Consider the following 22,112-nt stretch of genomic DNA (forward strand, 5'->3'; position numbering starts at 1 on the left):
TTGAGACATGTCTAGGTATATATTTATCTGCCTGGTCTAGTAGTTATGATGTTGCTAAACCACAAATTAACTGTTTGTTTTCCTCTTAGGACACCTTTGTGGAAATGGACGGGGTGGAGGGTCACCATTCTGTTTTTACCTGGTTCAAACAGTTTCAACTCCACTCTGTCATCAGGAATGGAATAATTCCAGAATGGTTCCATGGTATTATTTCCAGGAAGTAAGTGCAGCAAAATTCCAAATGACTGCGTATCACTGTCTGCCATCTGCAATGCTTGGCAGACAACAAGGAATCACGAGGGCCATGTTTTAAAATGTGTGCAATGAGTTTTCTTGCTAAGGTATAAGCTGCCTTAAAGAAAATATTATTTCATGTCTTTCACAGGACCGCAGAGGAGCTGTTGCTGTCCAAGCCTCCAGGCTATTTCCTCATCCGAGTCAGTGAGAGCCGGATTGGGTACACGCTCTCATATCGGTGAATGTTTTGTAGGATAAAGAACTTCTTACTCAGCCTTATAACACTTAATGATAAATAACATGTTTTCTCCATGGCAGGTACACCTACTGTATACTATTAGAACATACCGGTATTCACTTTTGCATTTAAGCGTGGATCTTAAGGCCTATTACTAGGGATGCACCGATCCGATACTCGTATCGGAGATCGGCGCCGATCCAGGCTAAAATTCTAGATCGGTTATCGGATCGGTGGCCGATCCATTATCCGATCCGATCCGATAATTATGTGTAATTACAGTATGAAAACAACTCTACCTCCTCTGTGACACAGCAGTGTAGTATTGACAGTATAACATGTGGAATGCAGCCAGGCTAGCCTGCGCACACATTAACCTGGTCTAATTGTTGCACAGTTATTTAATAAATAATTCAGTGCATTTATATCTGTGTTTGTTACATTTTGTTTTACAAAGTTGGGAAAGTAATGTTTAAGTCAAGCCTTGATGTTGCCTTACACAAAATAATGATTCCAGACTCCACACAGTGAGGCATACAGCTTAATAGGTTATTACGTTTCTTTGTGGGGGGTATCGGATCGGTACTCTGTATCGGCAGATACTGGACCCCCATGTATCGAAATCGGTATCGAATGCCAAAAAGCCGGATCGGTGCATCCCTACCTATTACAAACAAATCCTCCCTGGTGTGAGTCACCTCGCCCCTGCTCAGTGTTACAGTTCAAAGTCCTGTTCTGTTTCCTCTTCCTGACTGTGTGTGTGTGTGTGTGTGTGTGTGTGTGTGTGTGTGTGTGTGTGTGTGTGTGTGTGTGTGTGTGTGTGTGTGTGTGTGTGTGTGTGTGTGTGTGTGTGTGTGTGTGTGTGTGTGTGTGTGTGTGTGTGTGTGTGTGTGTGTGTGTGTGTGTGTGTGTGTGTGTGTTCTCATGTAAACCTGTAGCGCTGACGGCCGCTGTAGGCACTTCATGATAGATGCCCTGATGGATGGGTATTATGTCATCGTTGGAGAGAATAAACGTCACATTTTTCTCCAGGATTTGGTGGATTTTCACCGCAGGACTCCCATGATGCCTTTCAATGAATTACTGACTCTTCCTTGTGGACAGGTGAGAATATTTTCTTTCTCATCACACAATGTGTTTGTTTTGGCCTAAATTCAGAATAGTTCTTCAATCCATTAGTCAAATAAGACAAAAAGGCCAGACAGACACTTCACCAAGGATGCACATACTGTACTGTAAGTGTATTCATTATCCACGAATGACAGTCAATCATAATGTGTTCAGGGAACGGGCCTACACTTATTAGTAAAAACGAGTGACACTGTAGTGGCAAATTCGGGGTATGAGACACCCTGGGCACACACTAAACTAGTTTAGTCTAATCTATGATTATAGGAATGCATATAAGGCATTGATAAGGCATGTTAGTTATACATATCTGTATTTTTCCACCAGATGCTTCTAGTACTGTATAACGGAGGCATTTTCAAAAATGTCAACACAACATTTCTCTTTCTTTGTTAATATTAAAGGTATCAAAGGATGGAGCTGATTATGCTGAGCTCCTGTTTCCCCAAAGGCAACCACTGAATTATGGAGTTAATATCTTCCAACATCCACATAACAGTCAACGAAAACCACAGGATGACGTGCCGCCTGCCCTTCCACATCGCCCCACTGCACTAGGGGCCTCTGAAGTCCCTTCTCCAAATATTACCAAGAGACCTGCTGTAACTAAAAGCCAACCAAACACATTTTACCCATTCCTGGAAGATGACTTGTCCAACTCATTGTCTGAAATTCCAGCTGAGGTAAAGAATGATTCTGAATGTATGTACATTGTTGGAGGTGGCAGTATAGGTTAATCATTACGGTTGACAAGTATGCTTTGCAGGTCAAGTTAAGTTTCCATTTCCATTAAGGGCCAGCTCATTGATTCTGGGCGGGAACCCCTTTTGGTGTTTTAACTAAGCATTATGTAATACTTTAGCTATTGAAAAATAGCAGATCTACAAGCTTGTGGGCTTGTAGGTCTGCTATTTTTGAAAAATCGTGAAAATGCGGCACAAATCTTTGAATATATATTCTTTCAGAAGAAAGACGTCCGCCCCGACGTCAGGCCTAAATGGGTTAACAACACACCTTCTGACAGCTTTCAAAAAGTAGTTTTGGTAACAAATAGTAATTTGGCTGGAGCCATTTTTGCAGCAACGAAGCCTCTGGGTACAAGGTCTTTGAATGTAATTACAAGTTACATTATTTAACAGGTGTCAAAATTCAGACATGGTGTGGTTAAGTGATGCAGATCGACTAAATGGCTTGTATTTGCATTTGTTGATAGAGTTTGGGATTAGCAAACGAAGAACATAAGTGGCTCATTGTGTTATTTCAATTTGGCTTTATGTTACCGAGAAGTGAATGTAACGTTTTATAATTGTGTTTTTGATGTTTTAATTGTAATCCTATTAGGGATAGGTTGAGTTGTAAGACAAGACACTCACTCACTCACTCACTCACTCCTAAAGCTTAATTAATGACTTGTGGTCATAGTTCTACTCATCATCTGAAGCTCTCAAATGGAAGGATTTATTAAAAAAAGGTCTTATTCACTCTATAATTTTAATATAGTGAATAGTGATTGACAACACTATGCTGCCTGTATATTTCAGGTGGAGGCTCTCTGGCCTGTGCCATTGCCAAGGAAGAAATATCTGGTCAACCCCACCCAGCCAGATCAGCTTCCTGACCTCCCTGCTAGGACACTTCTACCACCACTAACACAGAAGAAGATGGTCCAGGCTTGTACCAGATCTAGCTCTGCAGCTCAGATTTCATCAGTGTCCACAGTGGTCTTCCCCACTGTGTCAAACACACATGATGGCCAGCAGTCTGCGGACACGCAATTAGTAAGGAACGATGATGTGCAGCTATCAGCAGCCATCAACCTAATGAATATCAAGAAGACATTGCAAAAAAATAAATGCATGTTGCAGCAGCCCAGACTGACTGATCCAGAGTCTACAGACAGAGGCGAACCTACTGAAAATGAATACCAGGAGATTCCAGGGGAGCAGGAAATCAAGTGGCCACCATCTTCCAGCTATAGACATACTATAAGACTATCTGATAGTGGATTACCTGAAGAGTATCTGCCACCTCCACCTTTTGCCCCTGGATACTACTAAAACACAGCACACAGTAAAATCCTCAGAGTTACAAATGGATAAATGAGACTCACTGGTGGCCAATTTCAGAGTGAGCAAGAGACCAAAAGGAGGGTCATGTATATTACCTAGCCCCAGTATGTTCCCTCAGCACTACGCTCATTCTGGAGCTACAGAATTTCTAACTGTAAAGGAAAGTGAGATGTGCTAATGACTGAAGGGTACTGTAGGCTATGTATGTTCATTTAAATGCTTTTAAATATACTAACCAATGTACATGAATATTCTCCTGTTTGCATAGTGTAAATCCAGATTAACATAAAACTTACATTTTACACAAACTGACTACTATTTGCAGAAGAGATGAGGTGATGATTGAAAAGTAGCTATTGTTTCTAAGTCAGGGACACAGCTGTGTTGTCCATGGAAATGTTCCTATAAAGGTAAGACTGAGAGAATGTGAAAAGCCATGCGACGATAAGGAAGGATAATGTAGGAAAACTAAAGACTGGATTTGTAGATTCCTAAAGGGTCCAGAAGCTCTAGCATGAGAAGCTGATCCATTCTCAACAGTGTGTGACGTAGGTAAACAGCATTTTGATCAAATATCCAGAGCTGAAAACAAAGTACTGTTCAGGGAAACATGGGAGACTGTTTAGGACCTTATTAAAAATCAAGGACAGTTCGATTAATGTAATGACAACAGTTATACAGTATGTGCCTACGGGTTTATGTTGACAAATGATAGCCATATTGCTTGCAACAACTGTGATAAATATATATTTTTTTTGTTATTTAAAATTGACAACTTTTATATTATTGTAAAAATCACAAAGAAACCTCCTTACCATATCATTGATAGAATTTCACCGTTTCTTGTAATTTATCAGACACTGCCATCTAGTGGCCGTGGATGTTCATACCGTCTGTAGGAAATTGTAATTAAAGTTCTATATTTTTAACTGTTATTTGATGACTTGATTTTTCCGGATGATCTAAAATCACAGAAGTCTCAGATGTTATGTGTCAGACAAGATAATCCTTGCATCACGAAATGGGGCCAACGACGAGTCGACGACTCAACAGTTACAGATGGCCTGGGCCAAGTGCCCATTTATGGACTGGAGTAATGCCCCACCCTGTCCCATTCCTTGTCCCATGCCAGGACATGGGGATGCATGATGACTTGAAGCGCTCCATTTGGTAATCCAAGTACCACACATGGGTGGAGTGATCGCGTCTTAAGGCGTGCTACCAAGACGCCACCCTTCCTGGCTGCACCGTGTCACACAACGCGAGCACCCAACCAAGGGAAGGTGAAGTGACGTCATCAGCAAAGCCTTTCCTTATTATTACATTTCAGAAGCAGTTGTTAGTTTTACTCATGGAATGATCCAGGAAGTTGTCCTGCTCTCGGAACCTTTGTGTTGTGTACGGTTGAATAGATAAAAAAAACTAACGCATAACAAGAGTTCGCGTTTTTTACAGTAAAATGTTTTCCAGGTCCGACGATATGTCGTTCATCCCTGGACAGCCGGTGACTGCTGTTGTGGTAAGTTTGGGAGTATTCATTCAGCAGGCATCCATTGTTCACTTTGAGAAGCCTGGCCCTGCCTGGACCCTATCAATACGCAGCATTTAAATTATATGTATGTGTTTTGTTTCACCAGCTAGAGGAAATAGAGCTGTAGCTCGAATCCGTTGCCAAATAATCGAACTTTAATGTCGGACAATGGTAGTTTAAGGCAAACCCAACAATAGCTGATGAACGCCATATTTTAAATGCCATAGAATGAAAGATGAAACTTTACTGTTGAGTATTACATTTGAAATATAAAGTCAATTCCAGAATTTCCAATGCAAAATTCCACACTGCACTCGGGTACAGTAGGCGTGGTGTTAGGGCTAGGTAACGCTATGAGCTAGCCTAGGCTACGTGCTGCTATGTGATAAGATAAGCAGTCAGTTAGCTAGCCCTCCAAGCAGAACCCAATGGTACTGAAGTTTCTGACATTTTGTTCGACCCAGTCCATGGGGTCCTGTTGCACCACTACCATGCCACCTGGTACGCAGCCATTCTTAAACATAAACAACAAGTTTAGAGCCTGTCCGCGCTCTGTGACGACATTTTTCCTTGTGAGGCTTTCTGAATATGTAAAGTATAAGTACCCATACATGCCGCTGCGAATATCTCCTGTGGCGCGGAAGCCGTTAAGTATTTTTAATCTATGTTTGCCCGATTTGGAAGCTTGGATTAATCTCTTCCTTCCTTGTTTATTGACACCTCATTGTACCGCCTATCTGGCTAGCTAGTGGCGCTATAGCTATGACACAGCAGATCAGAGGCAGGGACGTAGCCGCACAAGCCAACCGCACACCGGGAGGCGGTACAATAAACGGTAAACAAACAAGAAGAAATAAAGCGACCAAATCGGTCAAACAAAGATTAAAAATACTTAACGGCTTCCGCGACACAGGAGATATTGACAGCGGAATGTATAGGTACTTAAAGTTCCCGAATTCAGAATAATTTAAACTAAAACAGGCCGTCAAACGGCGCAGATTCTATCTTAGAGAGCATGTCTACTTCCGCGTTCCGAAATTCCCATACGAAAATATAGTTATGACCAGGGACCCAACATAAAACTCATCAAAATTTCAGAAAAGCTTTATGTAGGGTCCCGAAAGGGGCTATCAGTTAGCCTACACTTAACATTTTCGGCGATCCCTGTGCAGTGTGCACATATATTTGGACAATCAAGGCGAGCTCTGAGGTACTGCATTAATCTAATACTTTCTGGTGGTGTTAAGAGATGTGACGGAGAGTGGTAAAAAGGAGGGATACAGTAGCATTTGGACTCGTAAGATTACCCTACACTGACTCAGGAGTAGAAATGGGTTAGTGTGCCAGAACATTAGACAGTAGATTGACTGGAAGTCTACAATGAATGACCCACTGACTGACTCACACTTTGCAGAGGTTTCCAGCAGAGAGAGAGAGACACCAGTTATTCACCATCAGACACAGAGGCAGTGTTTGTGTTGAGGAGTGTTGTGAAGAGGACTGAGGAGTCCTGCTGTCACAGCCGTTCATCCATCTGGTTTAGAGAGACAGCAGCTGCCAGTGAAAGTCAAAAGACAGGGTTGAAGTGATAAAAGAGCAGTGTCTCCCAGTGAGTGAGTGGACTGTAATGGAGGGAGAACATTCTTACAAGCGAAATGAAGCATAGTGATAAGGTTGACTTCGCATTAATTCCATTGCACTAAAGCTAGCCCCTTTCAGGACCCTCGGTTACCTTTTCTTAGCCTCTCTCGGTACCCTCCGTAAAGTTTTCTGAAATTTGGATGTGACTTTACGTGTGCATTTATTCCACGAGCTATGGTAGACAGATGTACATACCCTCCGTGCAGGCCGTGCTGCGGCCTTTTGGTGGTGGTGAGATGTTTCAAAAGAAGCATAAATCGGCTATAGGAGACAACGGAAACGTGAGAGAAATTTCATTTGGCGCAGAAGCTGTTAAGTATTTTTTGTTTGACCGTTTTGGCTGCTGAAATTCTCTCTTACTTCCTTATTGACTTCCCATTGTACCGCCTCCCGCACTGAGAGTGGCTAGCTGAGACAGAGCAGATCAGAGGCAGGAACGTAGGGACGCGCAGCTTAGTTGCCAGTCCCGGTGCTGGAGGCGGTACAATGGGAAGTCAATAAGGAAGTCAAGGAAGGAAGGAAGAGAGAATTTCAGAGCAGCCAAAACGGTCAAACAAATACTTAACGGCTTCTGCGCCAAATTAAATTTCTCTCATGTTTCCGTTGTCTCCTATAGCCGATTTATGCTTCTTTTGAAACATCTCACCACCACCAAAAGGCCGCAGCACGGCCTGCACGGAGGGTATGTATGTATGTACATCTGTCTACCATAGGGACCCTACGTAAAGTCACATCCAAATTTCAGAAAACTTTCCGGAGGGTGCCGAGAGGGGCTAACCATTTCTGAAGTTTGGATGACTGTACCCTAGGCTCCATCATAGCTTAATCCACCCTCCATAGGACACAGATTTATAGCCCCTCTCGGGACCCTCCGTAAATCTTTTCTGAAATTTGGATGTCACTTTACGTAGGGTCCCTGTGCATTTCTTCCTCACGCTATGGTAGGCAGATGTACATACCCTCCGTTGTGGCCGTGCTGCGGCCTGGTGGTGGTGGTGGTGAGATGTTTCAAAAGATGCATAAAACTGCTATAGGAAATTTTGCTTCGCTGAACTCTCTTCCTTGACTTCCTTATTGACTTCCCATTTGTACCGCCTCCCGAGCGGTGACTGCCTAGCTGCGCGTCCCTACGTTACTGCCTCGCACCGACCACCCTGCCTTGGTGCGGGAGGCGGTACAAGGGGAGGAGAGAGAAGTTCAGCGAAGCATAATTTAAAAAAAATGATTAATAATACTTAACGGCATCGGCGGTTAATGCAGTTTCGCACACGTTTCCGTTGTCTCCTCCTATAGCTGTGTTAAGCCCGACACACACCGTCTGCGACCGTCAGCGGCGCGACGCGTTGCCGCGCGGCGCCGCCTGGAAAATAGAACTGGGTTCTATCGGCGCGCCAGGCGACGCGACGCGGCGGACGGAGCCGGTGTGCGATAGGTTCATTGAAAATAATGGAGGCGGCTGTGTCCGCCGCGCGGCGCCGAGCGGCGGACGCAGCCGGTGTGTGGTGGGCTTTATGCATCTTTGAAATATCTCACCAACACTCAAGTGGCGGTGCGGCGCCCCGTGAACAGATAGTGGGTAAATCTGCGTCCTATGGAGGGTGGAATAAGCTATGAGGGACCCTAGGGTACCGTCGTCCAAACTTCAGAAAAGGTAACCGAGGGTGCCGAAAGGGGCTAGATGAAAGCATACACTTCAACAGAGTTATTGCCTTTATGTTGTGTATTTCTGCTCAGTTAGGAGGAATAAAAATGCTCTCTGTTTAACAGCAACGGATTGAGATCCAGAAACTGAGGCAGGGAGATCACCTGATTTTAGGTTTTAGTATCGGAGGAGGAATTGACCAGGATCCCGGACAGAACCCCTTCTCTGAGGACAAGACTGACAAGGTGAGGGGTGTGTGTGTGTGTGTGTGTGTGTACATTTCCCTTTTTTCACTGTTTAGTTTTTTCCCTGAAAATATACTCATTGTAGGCAGTGGAAGTAAAGCAATATTGAGAACCGAGTATCACTGGGGAACAAAACAGAAGAATCAACACTCTGAGAAATGTCCTTTATTTAATTAAGCACAGGCAGCATTCAAACGTGTTTCATCAGAGCCTTCCTCGGCCTAGTCTGTTGAAAAAAGCCTGAACATTATTGGTAGCTGATGTCATAGCATTGCGTTGACATGATGTTGTAAATCCCTCTGGTTACTGTCTAAATTGTATTTGTAAATGGACTTGGAGCAAGAGTCATGTATTGTTCAACTCCATACCAGCATAATATATAGAATTATCCATAATATAGACATATTATTTCTAAACTAATTACCGGTATGAAATCTCCATTCCTTCCCAAGTCAATATAGCTTTGTTAATAGAACTTTGAAGACAATTGCCTAACAAAGAAACATTTTCATTCGTTCATTCAGCTGTCTATTTAGTTGTTTTTGTGTCCCCTGATGAATTACATTGAATAATCAAACCACCACTTAAGCCTGATTTATACGTAGTACTTATACAACAGTGTTCCGTGATCTTTGCATTGTTGTAACCTCCTAAAGCAGCTTTCTATGCTAAATACCTTCAACGGAATACGAATTAGGCTGGGAACTATGACATCTAGTGAAAGTAACGGATAGTCTTGGGATGCACTTTAGTCCTGTAGCAGAAACATTCAAACACATATTAATTAATTTAATTTAAAACATCTGTTTAAGTTACTAGTCTAACAATATGTTTCACTATCACCACTAATTAAACCAAAACATCTTTTCATATCAGGGTCGTTATGACAGAATCATTTGCAAAGGGAATCTATGGCCTAATGAAAGTCACTTTTCTCCACCCTCTTCTCTGGTTTACCAGCAACAAATGGTTTTAGATTAGTCCAAAATGCAGAGTAATTTGACCACATCACACCAACACTCATGGCACTACACTGGCTGCCCATACAGGCCAGAGCCGACTTCAAAATACTCCTTCTGACCTATAAAACCTTAAATGGACTTGCGCCATCTTACATGTCCAGTTTAGTAAAAATATACATCCCTCCAAGACCACTACGCTCTCAGGATGCCGGAAAACTCACAGTCACAACACATAATAAAAGCATGGTTGGGGGCAGAGCATTCACACATCGTGCCCCCTGTCTCTGGAACGCTCTCCCTCAAGATGTCAGAGATGCAAATTCCCTGGACATTTTTAAATCGAGGCTAAAAACACATATTTTCTCTATGCACTATGGTTCCGCCTAGTTTTATTTTTGATGATCTATAGCTACGCACATTTTAATATGTTTTACTATGTTTTCTTATTGCTATGTTTTATGTCTTTGATATGTTTTTGATGTATTGCTGCTGTAAAGTGCACACCGGATTTTGTACTATAAATATACTGAAACGGAAACTTTAGGAGTCTTATGACATGAAAACATTTTGGAAACCCCTGACCTACTGTAGTGACTTCATACTGTATGTGACCTCATACTGTATGTGACCTCATAGGGGATATATGTAACCCGAGTGTCGCAAGGAGGACCAGCGGAGGTGGCAGGATTGATGATGGGGGACAAAATAATGCAGGTATGTATGTAATCATACTTGTTCATTGACAAATGTTTTTGGTGGTGCAACAGTTAATCAAACTAATCAATTTACATGACTTTCATAATAATGACCGTCACTCTAGATCTTCCATTTTAGCAATATAAAGTATAAACTAGGGCTTAAGTAGTTAATCATACTAATTGATTTGGTCTTTTATTTTTTTAATCGATTCATTGATATAAATATAACAAATTATCCATTATTCGATTAAACGGAAAAGTGATAGAAAATCGCTAAGAAAATAATCCATAACTTCAGCCCTAAATTATATCACCACAAGATGGCACTATGTATACAGTTCAGTTGAAGTATGTTGATTGAAGCAGCTCTAACTATACCTCATCACAGTTCATCGAAATGGTAGCGTTTTAATCAATCTAAATGTCTAACCGAGAATTCTTTACTATTATTCATGAGTTGGTCTGTTTTTCTTTCCATCATTAACCACTTAACCCTAGCAACACTATCCTGTAGGGAACAATTGCCAAGTATAGATGCCAGGGTTTAAGTGGTAAACGGGGTGTATGGATGCAAGTATTGTTCTAATCAAGCAAGCTTGGACAAATAATTGGCAACATTTTTATTTTTCAATGACTCTTCCCCAGGTGAATGGCTGGGATATGACCATGGTGACCCATGATCAGGCTCGGAAAAGACTAACAAAGAAGAACGAGGAGGTGGTACGGCTACTGGTAACCAGGAAGTCACTGGAGGAAGCTGTCAGACATTCCATGATGTAACAGCTCCAACATCATAGCGGACCTTTCCATGAAACCTACTCGTACAATTACCACGGACTGCTGTGTACAAAGACTCCCGCCATTTGATAACATTATTACTGTTCCCTTCTGTATGAAAGAAAATGTCTTATTTTCCCCTTTCCTTTTGTATACCATACACATCCTACAATGTCAGGTCCAGTGCAGATGGAAGGGGATGCACGCTCGTGCACACACACACACACACACACACACACACACACACACACACACACACACACACACACCACACACAACAAACGGGTGTGTAAAATCAATTATTCCTCAATTTATGTGATCTAATTCCACACTGCATAATTTGTGCAGATTTCAGCAACCTCTGCGTTATAACTTTTCTATTCCTTAGTCTTTCATAAAGATCAATCAGTCAAACTTTATTTATATATCACCTTCAAAAACAACCGTAGTTGACCAAAGTTCTGCACAGATTAAAAAGGACAAACTGAGCAAGGCAACACAGATGGCCATTGGTGATACAATGCCAGGGAAACACAATCCTGAGTTCTTTGTCTATTAGCCTTTAAACCCAACACTGGCCTAAGACTGGATCACTCATAACATTGGATCAGTCAAACATCTGAACTTTTTCTTTTTTAATATATATATATTTTTAAAGCCAAAGGACAATGCCAAGGAACTGTAGAAGAGATATCAATGTTAAGTAGCATGATTATCATTCTGTATGTGTATTCTATAGTGCACAACACTGCATATACGTTACAAAGATTGTACTGCAAACCAAATGACAGTATACAGTTGACATTATTGTGGTTTTTTTGTATGAATAGGCCTACTGAATCCTCACTTATGATTCTGTCATGAATATCTGGAAGTTTAGCTCCTTAACATTAGCTGTACAATTGGTGCTTGACAATGCTGACCTGCATTCACCATTTGCCTGGCTGGTGTGATTTTTATTTTGACTTTTTTGTAATCCTAATCCACACTACAACACACTATGTGTTGCCGCTTATGAACTATATGGTCCATGCTGGACCCTACTATTATGGTGGACATTTATTTTACAAGTTTTCATTATATCACCAAGTGCCTTCTTTCTTAGGCATGAATAGTGAAAGTTGGTAGCTTGTGTGCTTTGGATAATTTTGCTGTTTTGATGCAAACAAATCACTCTAGTTTAACACTGGCAAATCCAACATGATCAGAGTAACGGATTGAACATGCATGTCACTGAACATTGTAAACCTTTCTACTCAGCCCAAACATAGTCACAATATGGACCAATAATATTTGGGCCTGCGACCATTTTGGTCTGTTAATCTATAGGTGCATTTTGGTCACCTTAGTACAGATGTTTTTTACTGTAGATCTCGGTCAACTGTGTACTCATGCTAAAAGTAAATGGTAACATTCCATACGTCGATATCTTGATTTTGTCAAGAACTTTGTCCATGGAGGTAATTCATTTCTTTATGGCAGCCTCAAAGTGATGCCAACCCTTTTATCTACTCTTACCTGTATATATTTGCATGGCCGGAAACTTTACTGCTTCTTCTGACATGTGGTATTATACAGCAAGTGAATGATACTGTAATCGCCATTACTGTAATGTAGGCTAATCTTAAAATGTTACCTGCCTAACGTTTTTGCCTTTTTGTATATTATACTAATGGTACCATGGTGTGTGGGTTTTGTAGTAGCTTATTGAATCCTTGCAGTTTGGAGATGATCATCAAACATTAGAATTTTGTAATAATTGAAATGCTTCATAACATCCATGATTCAGAAAAGTGGTATTTTCTCATTGTTGCTAGTATGACAGTAAACATTGCTATCAACAGTAATGCATTTTCCTACAAACTGATTATTTTTTAAGCAGGATTCATCTTTTAATACATTAAAAAATAAAATAAAAGTAAATTATACAGTATAGCGTGCGATACAGATTTATCTTCGTCTCCCCTTATAATTAGCGTGTACATATACCGGTTGAGAACATCACAAAATACTATCTGAAAGTTCTCATACATTGACAGATCAAACTGAAACGTTCTCTTTCCAGTGTATGTTGTCCTTATGTTATGGATATGAATAACTATTATTTTCTACATCTTTCCAAGTCCCTTTTGCATTCAAATAGCCTAGTGTTGAAAAACTTGAAAGCATAAAATCTATTCCCTGACATTTCTGTGTATGCTTAGGCATTTCGGTATAGGGATTTTTCTTTACTCTTTACTTTACTAACTGCATCGCTTTTTTGGACGATGGGGATAAAATGACTAATGGTACCTGATGTAGAGTGGAGCAGAGGGTTTTGGACCAAGGACCACTTCACCACTTTTCAACCTACCTTAATATAATTGGTAGCCTACTAACTAATGTTCATGATAAAATGCCACAATTTGTTTTCCAACTCAGTCTGTGTCTCATAGGACGGCTGTGGGCAGTTCAGAAACCCAGTAACATCATCGATGGGGAATCCAAGCTATTAGAAACTGCAGGCTTTCTATTCCTGAAAAGGTACAATGTGATAATTTAAGCCATTGTTCTCACGATAATAAAAATCTAAAAAAATAAATCTTTTTTTTAAAGAAAATCTTCTTAACGATGATATCACTGGTGGGCGGGTTTCTGAACTGCACAGTGCACACAGCCATCCTATGACACAGGTAAAGTAGAAAATAATTGTGGTATTTTATCATGAACATTAGTGAGGAGTCAGGACCAATTATTTGAAGATAAGTTGAAAAGTGGTGAAGTGGTCCTTTAACCTATTGATAATTTGAAAAAACACTGGATGTGAGCATTGAGTCAATAAGTACTTTGATGTGAGTTTCTAGAGCTGTTTTACGCATCTGAATCATGCACACTGAACAACAATATCCAATTACAAATCAGTGATCACTTCACATTATCCTAAAAATAAAAAGGAGTCCACCTGAGTTATTTACCAGTAAGACGCCTGAGGGCGAGAAGCGACCTCGCCCTAAAGGGTGAGGTCGGCGAGTGCTGGCGCATTGGCATGGGGGTCAGATCAACATGGAATGAATACTGTACTGGCCATATATGGAGCGTGTCTTGAGTGTATAAGGTTTGATAAGGTCAGATCAGAACAGGTCAGCTCCATATATGGAGATCCATGGCAGCGGGGGCAGTGTCTATAGGGTTTCATGAGGGCCCAAGTAGGGCCAGGACTTAATTTTCGGGCCTGTTGAGAACTCTAGTTTTCGCCGGGTGCCAGGCACGGCTGCACCAACTAGAAATGCACTCTGTCGAGCTGCCAACTTGTGTGCGAAGAGCGTGCAACTTACCCCTCAAGTTATTGAAACATCTGAGTTATATGTCTTTATAAATCCTGTTTGAGATATCCACTAAATATTTTAAGTTTCCTATATATAAGTTTGAAACTCAAATTGATCATCCACATATGTCAGTGTTGTCCCTCGGTCAATCAGGAACCACCCATAAATAGTTACGTCATCAGCCAATCTCTGATTGGCCGAGTGACGGCACCAACATACGGAGCCAATCCAATTGGCCGAGGGGGCCACCGACATACGCAGCAAGCTGCCAACTTGCGCTCTGATTGGCCGAGCGACACCACCAAAAATACACAATACCTGATTGGATTGGCAGATGGATGCCACCAAAAATACACCATCCCTGATTGGCTGAGGGGAGCCACCAAAAATTCACAATCCCTGATTGGCCGAGGGGACCACTGACATATGCAGTACTTGCGCTCTGCTCGCGCAAGTAATAACTTGCCCGTCTAGTGTTTAAATGGACAGGTATCAGTCAAAAGGGAAGAGGAAGGATGGTTGGGGAAGGATCAACATAATGTCAAAACAGGTCAGTTCCATATATGGAGATGATATCTAAGGATTTGAGGTGAGATGTTGAGTTGCTGGCCAATATTGATTACATCATATATGGAACTGACCTGTACAGTATATGGGCTTAATATTGATGACATCACCTGATGTCACGAGGCATGACCATATATGGGGCGTGACTTACTGACAGGAAATGCACGATTTCATAGCAACAATAATCACTATCTTCATCACATCTGTTATCATTTTCATCAAGTGCATAAATTAGGCATACTGTAAAAACTCATTAGCTTCAGGTTTGTTTTATTTGTAGTAGGCCTACTAATGGGTATAGTTGCTGATGACTATATTGCCAGGTGATTTTGTGAATTTTTAACCTGTCTTAACCTGTTCTATGATGACGTCACATCATGGGATGTGGGTCGATTTAATGTGACGCTGAGCTAAAATCCCCACTTTGAGAAATAATTGATGAGGACACCTTTTGTGCGGGTCCAGGCTGCCGGAGAACAGCTCTCACCTCTGCAGGACTCTGTATACCACTCTTTCACTCAGGTTGCACGTGTGTGTGTGTGTGTGTGTGTGTGTGTGTGTTTGTGTGCGTGCGTGCGTGCGTGCGTGCGTGCGTGCGTGCGTGCGTGCGTGCGTTGGGTGGTGGTATGCAAGAGAGTGTATACTGTATATGTGTGTATATATCAGTGGGGTGGTATGCAAGAGAAATGTGGGTGTGTATGTGTAGAAGGTCTGTTAGGTCATTGGATCAGAATTGAGGGAAGCATGCTCCATTCCACTTGCCTGGTCACCACTGTACGATGTTAGGATTATTATTTGCGGTAACACACACCTTTGAGCCATTGCCCATTCTACTGTCAAATAGAATAGCCAGTTTTCACCACTATACCTCAAGATTAACATGTTGCCTGTTGCTAGGTAACTGATGGATATCTTTAGACTTGACCGGAACTATTAGACACTCTATAGTGTGTACAAACTGTACAAGTACAACAATAGTGTCATACAGTTGTTTCTAACACATAACTATAGCTTATAATTATGACCAGTTTCTGTGATTTATAAGCACCCTAAACGTATGACAAATTGCAGAAATAGCTGATCTACAAGCTCACCGCGCATTGCATGCAATGCCACAGGATGTGAATGTAGATCGGCTGTAGATCAGCTTTATTCGTTATTTTTTTAAATGAAAATGAAATGGAAAATTCAACAAAAACTTCAAAGAACAAATCTACCTAACTCATGCATTTATTACAGAAACAATGGATGTTGGAATATTGTATTAATGGGATTAACAAGCCACAATTGCCGCAATTTCACACCAAATTATCAAGTCTACACACAAAGGATAATAGATGTTATTTCTTTCTTCTTCAGACGAGTGAGTAATTTTATCTAAACATGGATCATACATGATACATTCCTCCCACGCTATGTATATGTAGCAGCATAATTGTGTTGCCATGGCAATGCAATCTGCTCTCCTATCACTTCACCAGATTGAAACCAGGAGTTGGTCCATAGCCTCAGATTCTTGTTTGTTGCATTTTAATAAAGTGGCTGTAGAATTGGTTGAACGATGAGAGAGAAAATATGGGTAATTGAATGTATAGTAGAATGATATAGACTCAAAGTGGGATTAATGACCATTAGTCATAGTGTGTAAATCGTGACCTTGCTGAAAGGCTACACTAGCTTGTTGTGCAGTGTCCCATTTAAAAGAAGAAGGAAAATCCTTTAGTCGCCAGTTTATGACCAGGCTGGACTTTTATATTTAAATTACACATTCTCTGAATATTGGGGAACTTGAACTTCCTTAATTTCAGGATGATCATGATGAAGATGACGATAGCCTACTGTATTGTCACAAAAAACTGAAATTAAGACAAGAAACAAATCCTACATGTTAACATTACAGTCCCAAAATATTTCGAGGCCCTTCGACATTGATTTAATCTGGGATTAAGCTTCATATATTTAAAAGTCCCTCAGAACAAAAGCATGTGGTTTGAATAGCCTACCTGATTTGTCTCAGGATATTTTAAATGGCAATTTTACTTATGAATTGTAGTGCTTATTTCTTCATGCTTATTGTACAGAAGCAAACATAGAGAAAATGTTCAGGTACTGGACAGAAGGACAGTCTAAGATTACATTTTGAGTTTAGGCTACTAGACCTTAATTCCTCAGACACCATCAACCAATAGCATACACCAAATACGGCATAGGCATTTCATCCCATAGTATAGTAGATCCAACCACATTCATGCAACTTTTGTAAACACAAAGCGTAGAAGCGTATGTGTGGGTGTGGGAGTGGGAAGTTGGTGTCCCATGAGTGGTTAACATCAGACCCTGAGCCAAGAGTATTGAGGCATGTTGTCATAGCAATGTAGTGTTCATCTTTGCAGTTTACACTCCCCCCCATCTCTCTCTCTCTCTCTCTCTCTCTCTCTCTCTCTTTAAATCACTTTTTTTGAGAGAGGGCTGTTCAAATATTCGTCATCCTCACTGTAATGATAATGAAATGTGCCCATTTGAGAAATGGACATATAGGATATCCAATGTAGGATATCTCAGTCATTGGTTTAAACCACCCACTAGCATTGCCCCCCCCCCCCCCTCTCTCATAGTGGATGTGCAGCAGGTGGCTTATTTCGCGCCCGAAGAACCCTTCACCTCTATTCCTCCTACGCAAGCGTTGCACGTTTCGCATCCCCATCCTCGCCAGAGGGGTTTGGAAAAGTACAACCGCTCATATTGTGAACACGATAAACACGCTGAGTGAGTGAGTTCTGTGAGATGAGTGAAGACACTGAAGAGCGAAGAAGTCAAGTCAGACTGTGTGAGGGACGTCTTGAAAAGATCTAGGTAAGATATGCATATTTTGTTTAGCTGTTTTGAGCTTAAATAGCATTTAGCATCGCAGAAAAAGAAGGTTTGTGCTTGGCTCTTGGCTGTGTGTGGATCCCCATCTTTGGGCAAACGACACCGTCGTACTACGAATATACATTTTTGGACTTGAGTTTTAAGATTGCACTACTTCCTTAATTACAAAGCAGCAGCATGCTCTAAATGTGATCATCATGATCACATGATTAGGCTGTAAGGACGATTGTGAGGCTTTGATGATCATAATTTTGTTTTTGTCTTGTTTTTACTGTTTATTTTCAGGAGTAGCAGAAACAGGGTAAGTTAAAAAATAATAATAATTAGAAAACAAACTAAAGTCACATAGACCATAGGCTATCATAGTTAATATTAAACATATATGCCTAATGCCTATACTATATATATGCCTGTGTGTGTGTGTGTGTGTGTGTGTGTGTGTGTGTGTGTGTGTGTGTGTGTGTGTGTGTGTGTGTGTGAGAGAAAGATTGGAGCTGGAAATATAACAAAAAAGACAGGAACAGTGGAGCTTCTTTATTAGCATATGGCGCAATGTTAAAATCATTTTATTTTAATGCAATGTTGGGTCATGGCCGGGTGGGATGGCCAACTTGGTCAACCCATCTTCAATCATTGGCACAATTTTTGACTACTCACTGTGTATCAGAGGAGGGCCGGTTTGGTGATTTCAAAATGTTAATTTAATTTGGATTTAATAATATGAGAACTTCTATTAGCATGCTGCTAACTGCTAACTTTCCAGAAATAGAAAGCCTGCAGGTCCTATTAGCTTCATGATTTTCCATTGATGATGTCACTGGTAGGTGGGTTAGAACGTCTACTTCCGCATGGTGGTCAAACGGAAGTGCAACCGAGCGCTCAATGTTAAAGCCCAGCTGCACGGGGTTTCCCGGTCATGAATCCACGGGTCCGCCTGTAGTCCCTCCTCTTACCACTAGGGCCCAGTGCTTCAACGTTGAAGAGCCTCACTGGCCCCTTGGCTCGGGCCGTGTCGGTGCGACATTTCGATTCTGTCCCTATATCGGGACATAACACGAACAATGCCGAGCCTGCTGAAGTGGACTGAGCAACGTTCGGCACAGCGACTTTCTCGCCTGAGCTCACTCCCTTACGTCTCGCCTCCTACGAATACGAATAGGCTACAATAATTGAGAAACGTCTGTGTATGATGCGTTTTTACTGGTGTCCCACAGTACCAGGCAAGAAAAAGGGACATGGCTGTGATGTTGTGATTGGTTCGAATTACATTGGGGGCGTTCCCGTGACCTTTTGACGATTCGTTTGAACGTTAAAGGGATAGTTCAGATTTTTTTTAACTTAAGCTGTATGAAATACTTGCCATTAATATAGTGGTTGCAACTGTATTAATTGATTGACAGAGTCCCATGGTGGGAGTTCTGCTTTGGTTTTGGTGAAATATTATTCCGGTTATTTTCTGGGGTGCACAGGGGGCCACTCATTAAAAGTAAATTAATTCACAAAACTCAAGTCATTTGTATTGTTGACCTATTTCTAAAATAGTAGTGCAACTTTCATTCATTTTTTACCCCTCTGTGTTGCAATTCAGGGGTGGACTTGATGCATTCACTGGGGGTAGCTGGAGTGTGTGTGAGCTCGCATCTGTGTTTGAATGCCTGTCTAACCGGCTCGCATGCAGTATACTGTGTGTGTGTGTGTGTGTGTGTGTGTGTGTGTGTGTGTGTGTGTGTGTGTGTGTGTGTGTGTGTGTGTGTGTGTGTGTGTGTGTGTGTGTGTGTGCGTGTGCGTGTGCGTGTGTGTACATATTGCTCCATGGAGGTGCGCGTGTGTGTACATATTGCTCCATGGAGGTGTGAGAAGGTCAGAACAGAGGAGATGAGAGGCCTTTTCATGTCTGTCTGTTAAATGAGGACCGTTCAAAAGACCTCTCCTCCTTCTGTCATGAGTTGTGGACACATTCACTCCTCATGATCTCTCTGGTCATACTGTAAAGTTTGGGATTAAATCGAGGGTTTTGTTCCAGACTCGTAGAACCATGAGTGGTGAGTACTGTATGTTAAGAATGTGTTGTGGCTGTGCAGGGGACAAGGTGAATATGAGATTTAGTTGAGAACAATATTAGTATTTATCCAAAACAGGAGGATAGTATTTATAGTATTTTACTGGGACAAAAACAAAAAACAAAAAGAACTGATAGCACCTTTATAATATGATAATATAATGATAGATTATTGTCTATTACATTTACATCAAATGCAAATGTATCTATTTAATTAGCCTACTTTATTTAAAAAACTGTTAAAACAATGCAAATAATATTCCCAGTGGCAGTGAGTTGTTCTGGCCATATGCCTCCTGGCTCATTCATTTGCTACTGCAATGTGTGTACCTGGCTATCATGTTGGAGATGTGTGTGCACATAAATAAAATGTAAATGGCTATAGTACAAAGTACAAACCATGCAGATATATGTGTAAGCATATGCCCTGCAGCTCTGATACTATCTCTATATCCTTGTATTTTAGCATGGTGGCTTCAAGGTTTATTGTGCTAAGGTGTGAAATACCAACTGCTATGTGCTATTACTACGTAGAGTTCACTATGTATAGGCTTGGTGCTGTTGGGTGCGTTTTGGTTTGTAAATTCTTGGTGGTCACTCAATGATATTTATTTAGAGATTTATTGTACAGTACTGTCTACCCTATGTAACAGAATTGTCCAGGCAGAATATTCTTTATATATTTTGGTACCAATACATGTGTTCTTTGATAATGTTAAGACGTAAGAGTGAAAAGAAAAGGCTAGAGTCCAGAGAAGCTATGCATGTTTGTCAGTTCAGATTCTAATAACAGCTGGGAACATCTGGATGGGGCTAATGCTCTCTCCTTTCTCAGCAACTGCCATCTCATGAAGCTAAACTTCCTATATTGTAAAATAATGCTCCATACATCAGTGTGACACATTTTCATCCAGTGACATCTGATGTTAACTAGCCTGATTTCTATCAGGCCCAAGTACTCATGCTCGGAGGCTGGAGCAGGGAGCCATGGACTGGCCTCAGCTTGCTTCCCATGCTTCATCTGGGGTAGGGGTCCACTGGCTTCTCTAGTATAGACATAGTTCACTAGTAAGTATGTAGTACACAGTTTGAACACATTCAGTTATATGTTTCCTCTAGTTTGGTTTCAGCTTTCATATTTGCACCATTGGAATATTCTTCATGTCCCCTTAACACCCACGTCCATTTATCAAAGTATAGAGTCCTTCATTGTAAAACAGTGAACACTGATCGGATGTTTCCACTTGAGTTTCAATCGAGGTCACCAGCAGACAGAGAGTTGCGATTTCAGCCAATTGAGTCATTCATTTGTGAAATATGCCGATATTGTAACAACGAAGGGAAAGTAAGTAGCCTATTATGCAGCCAATGATCCCATGCTGAAAAATGGAGTTGGATTATTGAGGGTCATTGAGTCCCACTCAGCAATGAGAAATTTGCATTGTTAGTAGATGTGTAGAGATAAATGGACATATCAGAACAATGGACAAAGGGAATCAATAAGCAACAATGTTTATCCCCAGGGAGTAGTAGAAAAATAGTAATGGTCAATTCTGAGAGCATAGTCATATGCAGAGTATTGTGTGCTGTAACCATTGGAGTAAATCAGTTGTGTTCTGTCTTCTTGTGGAAGGTGATTCAGAGGAAAAGGTTGTAGCCTACTTAGATAAGGGACAGCCAGATATCGTACAGCCACGCGCAGTGAAGTGCTAACTATACACACAACTGTATTTTTCTTTAACCCAAGCACACAATCACGGTAAGACTGGAGGTTTAATACTAATTGTTATTTATTATTATTATTATTTAGCCTACATGTGTTTATTAGCTGCTAAATCTCTAAAGCCGTTCTTCTATTGCACTCTGCACATTTACATTTGCATATGCAATATTTAGGCCTCTGCTTATTCTGTACACACTCCATTGCTGCTAAAGGTTACTTGTGTTTTCTTATTATTTTTATACCCACTCAGTATTATATATTTTTGTTTGTAAATTATTGTCCATGACTGTCTATAGAGCATGTCACACCAACATTTAGCTCGTACTTGTATAAGTGAGTGGCAGATAAACCACTTTGACAATCTGAAAGGTTCTGTTGAAAATGTATAATGACTTTCTCATCTGATTAGGACTTTTCAA

At 41.1% G+C, this 22,112-nt stretch overlaps 2 protein-coding genes across 4 annotated transcripts; both read left to right on the forward strand.

The window, feature by feature from the left end:
- Positions 1-93: 93 nt before the first annotated feature.
- Positions 94-3,746, forward strand: hsh2d (hematopoietic SH2 domain containing). 3 transcript variants are annotated; one of them, XM_083766393.1, is made up of 5 exons: positions 94-220; positions 386-475; positions 1,414-1,579; positions 2,008-2,286; positions 3,145-3,746. In XM_083766393.1, the coding sequence occupies exons 1-5, from the start codon at positions 105-107 to the stop codon at positions 3,658-3,660; spliced, it is 1,167 nt and encodes a 388-aa protein (XP_083622519.1). In that variant the 5' UTR covers positions 94-104; the 3' UTR covers positions 3,661-3,746. The 3 variants fall into 3 exon arrangements, with proteins under 3 accessions (XP_083622519.1, XP_083622520.1, XP_083622521.1); XM_083766394.1 differs by having other exon boundaries at positions 386-457; XM_083766395.1 differs by having other exon boundaries at positions 386-457; positions 1,432-1,579.
- Positions 3,747-4,972: 1,226 nt separating this feature from the next.
- Positions 4,973-11,420, forward strand: tax1bp3 (Tax1 (human T-cell leukemia virus type I) binding protein 3). Its single transcript, XM_083766609.1, has 4 exons — positions 4,973-5,191; positions 8,612-8,731; positions 10,330-10,407; positions 11,037-11,420. Exons 1-4 carry the CDS (start codon positions 5,132-5,134, stop codon positions 11,169-11,171), a joined length of 393 nt encoding a protein of 130 aa, XP_083622735.1. The 5' UTR covers positions 4,973-5,131; the 3' UTR covers positions 11,172-11,420.
- Positions 11,421-22,112: the final 10,692 nt, after the last annotated feature.

This window comes from Protomyctophum parallelum, assembly GCF_964188405.1.
Source record: "Protomyctophum parallelum genome assembly, chromosome: 6".
In the NCBI taxonomy this organism is placed as follows: Eukaryota; Metazoa; Chordata; class Actinopteri; order Myctophiformes; family Myctophidae; genus Protomyctophum; species Protomyctophum parallelum.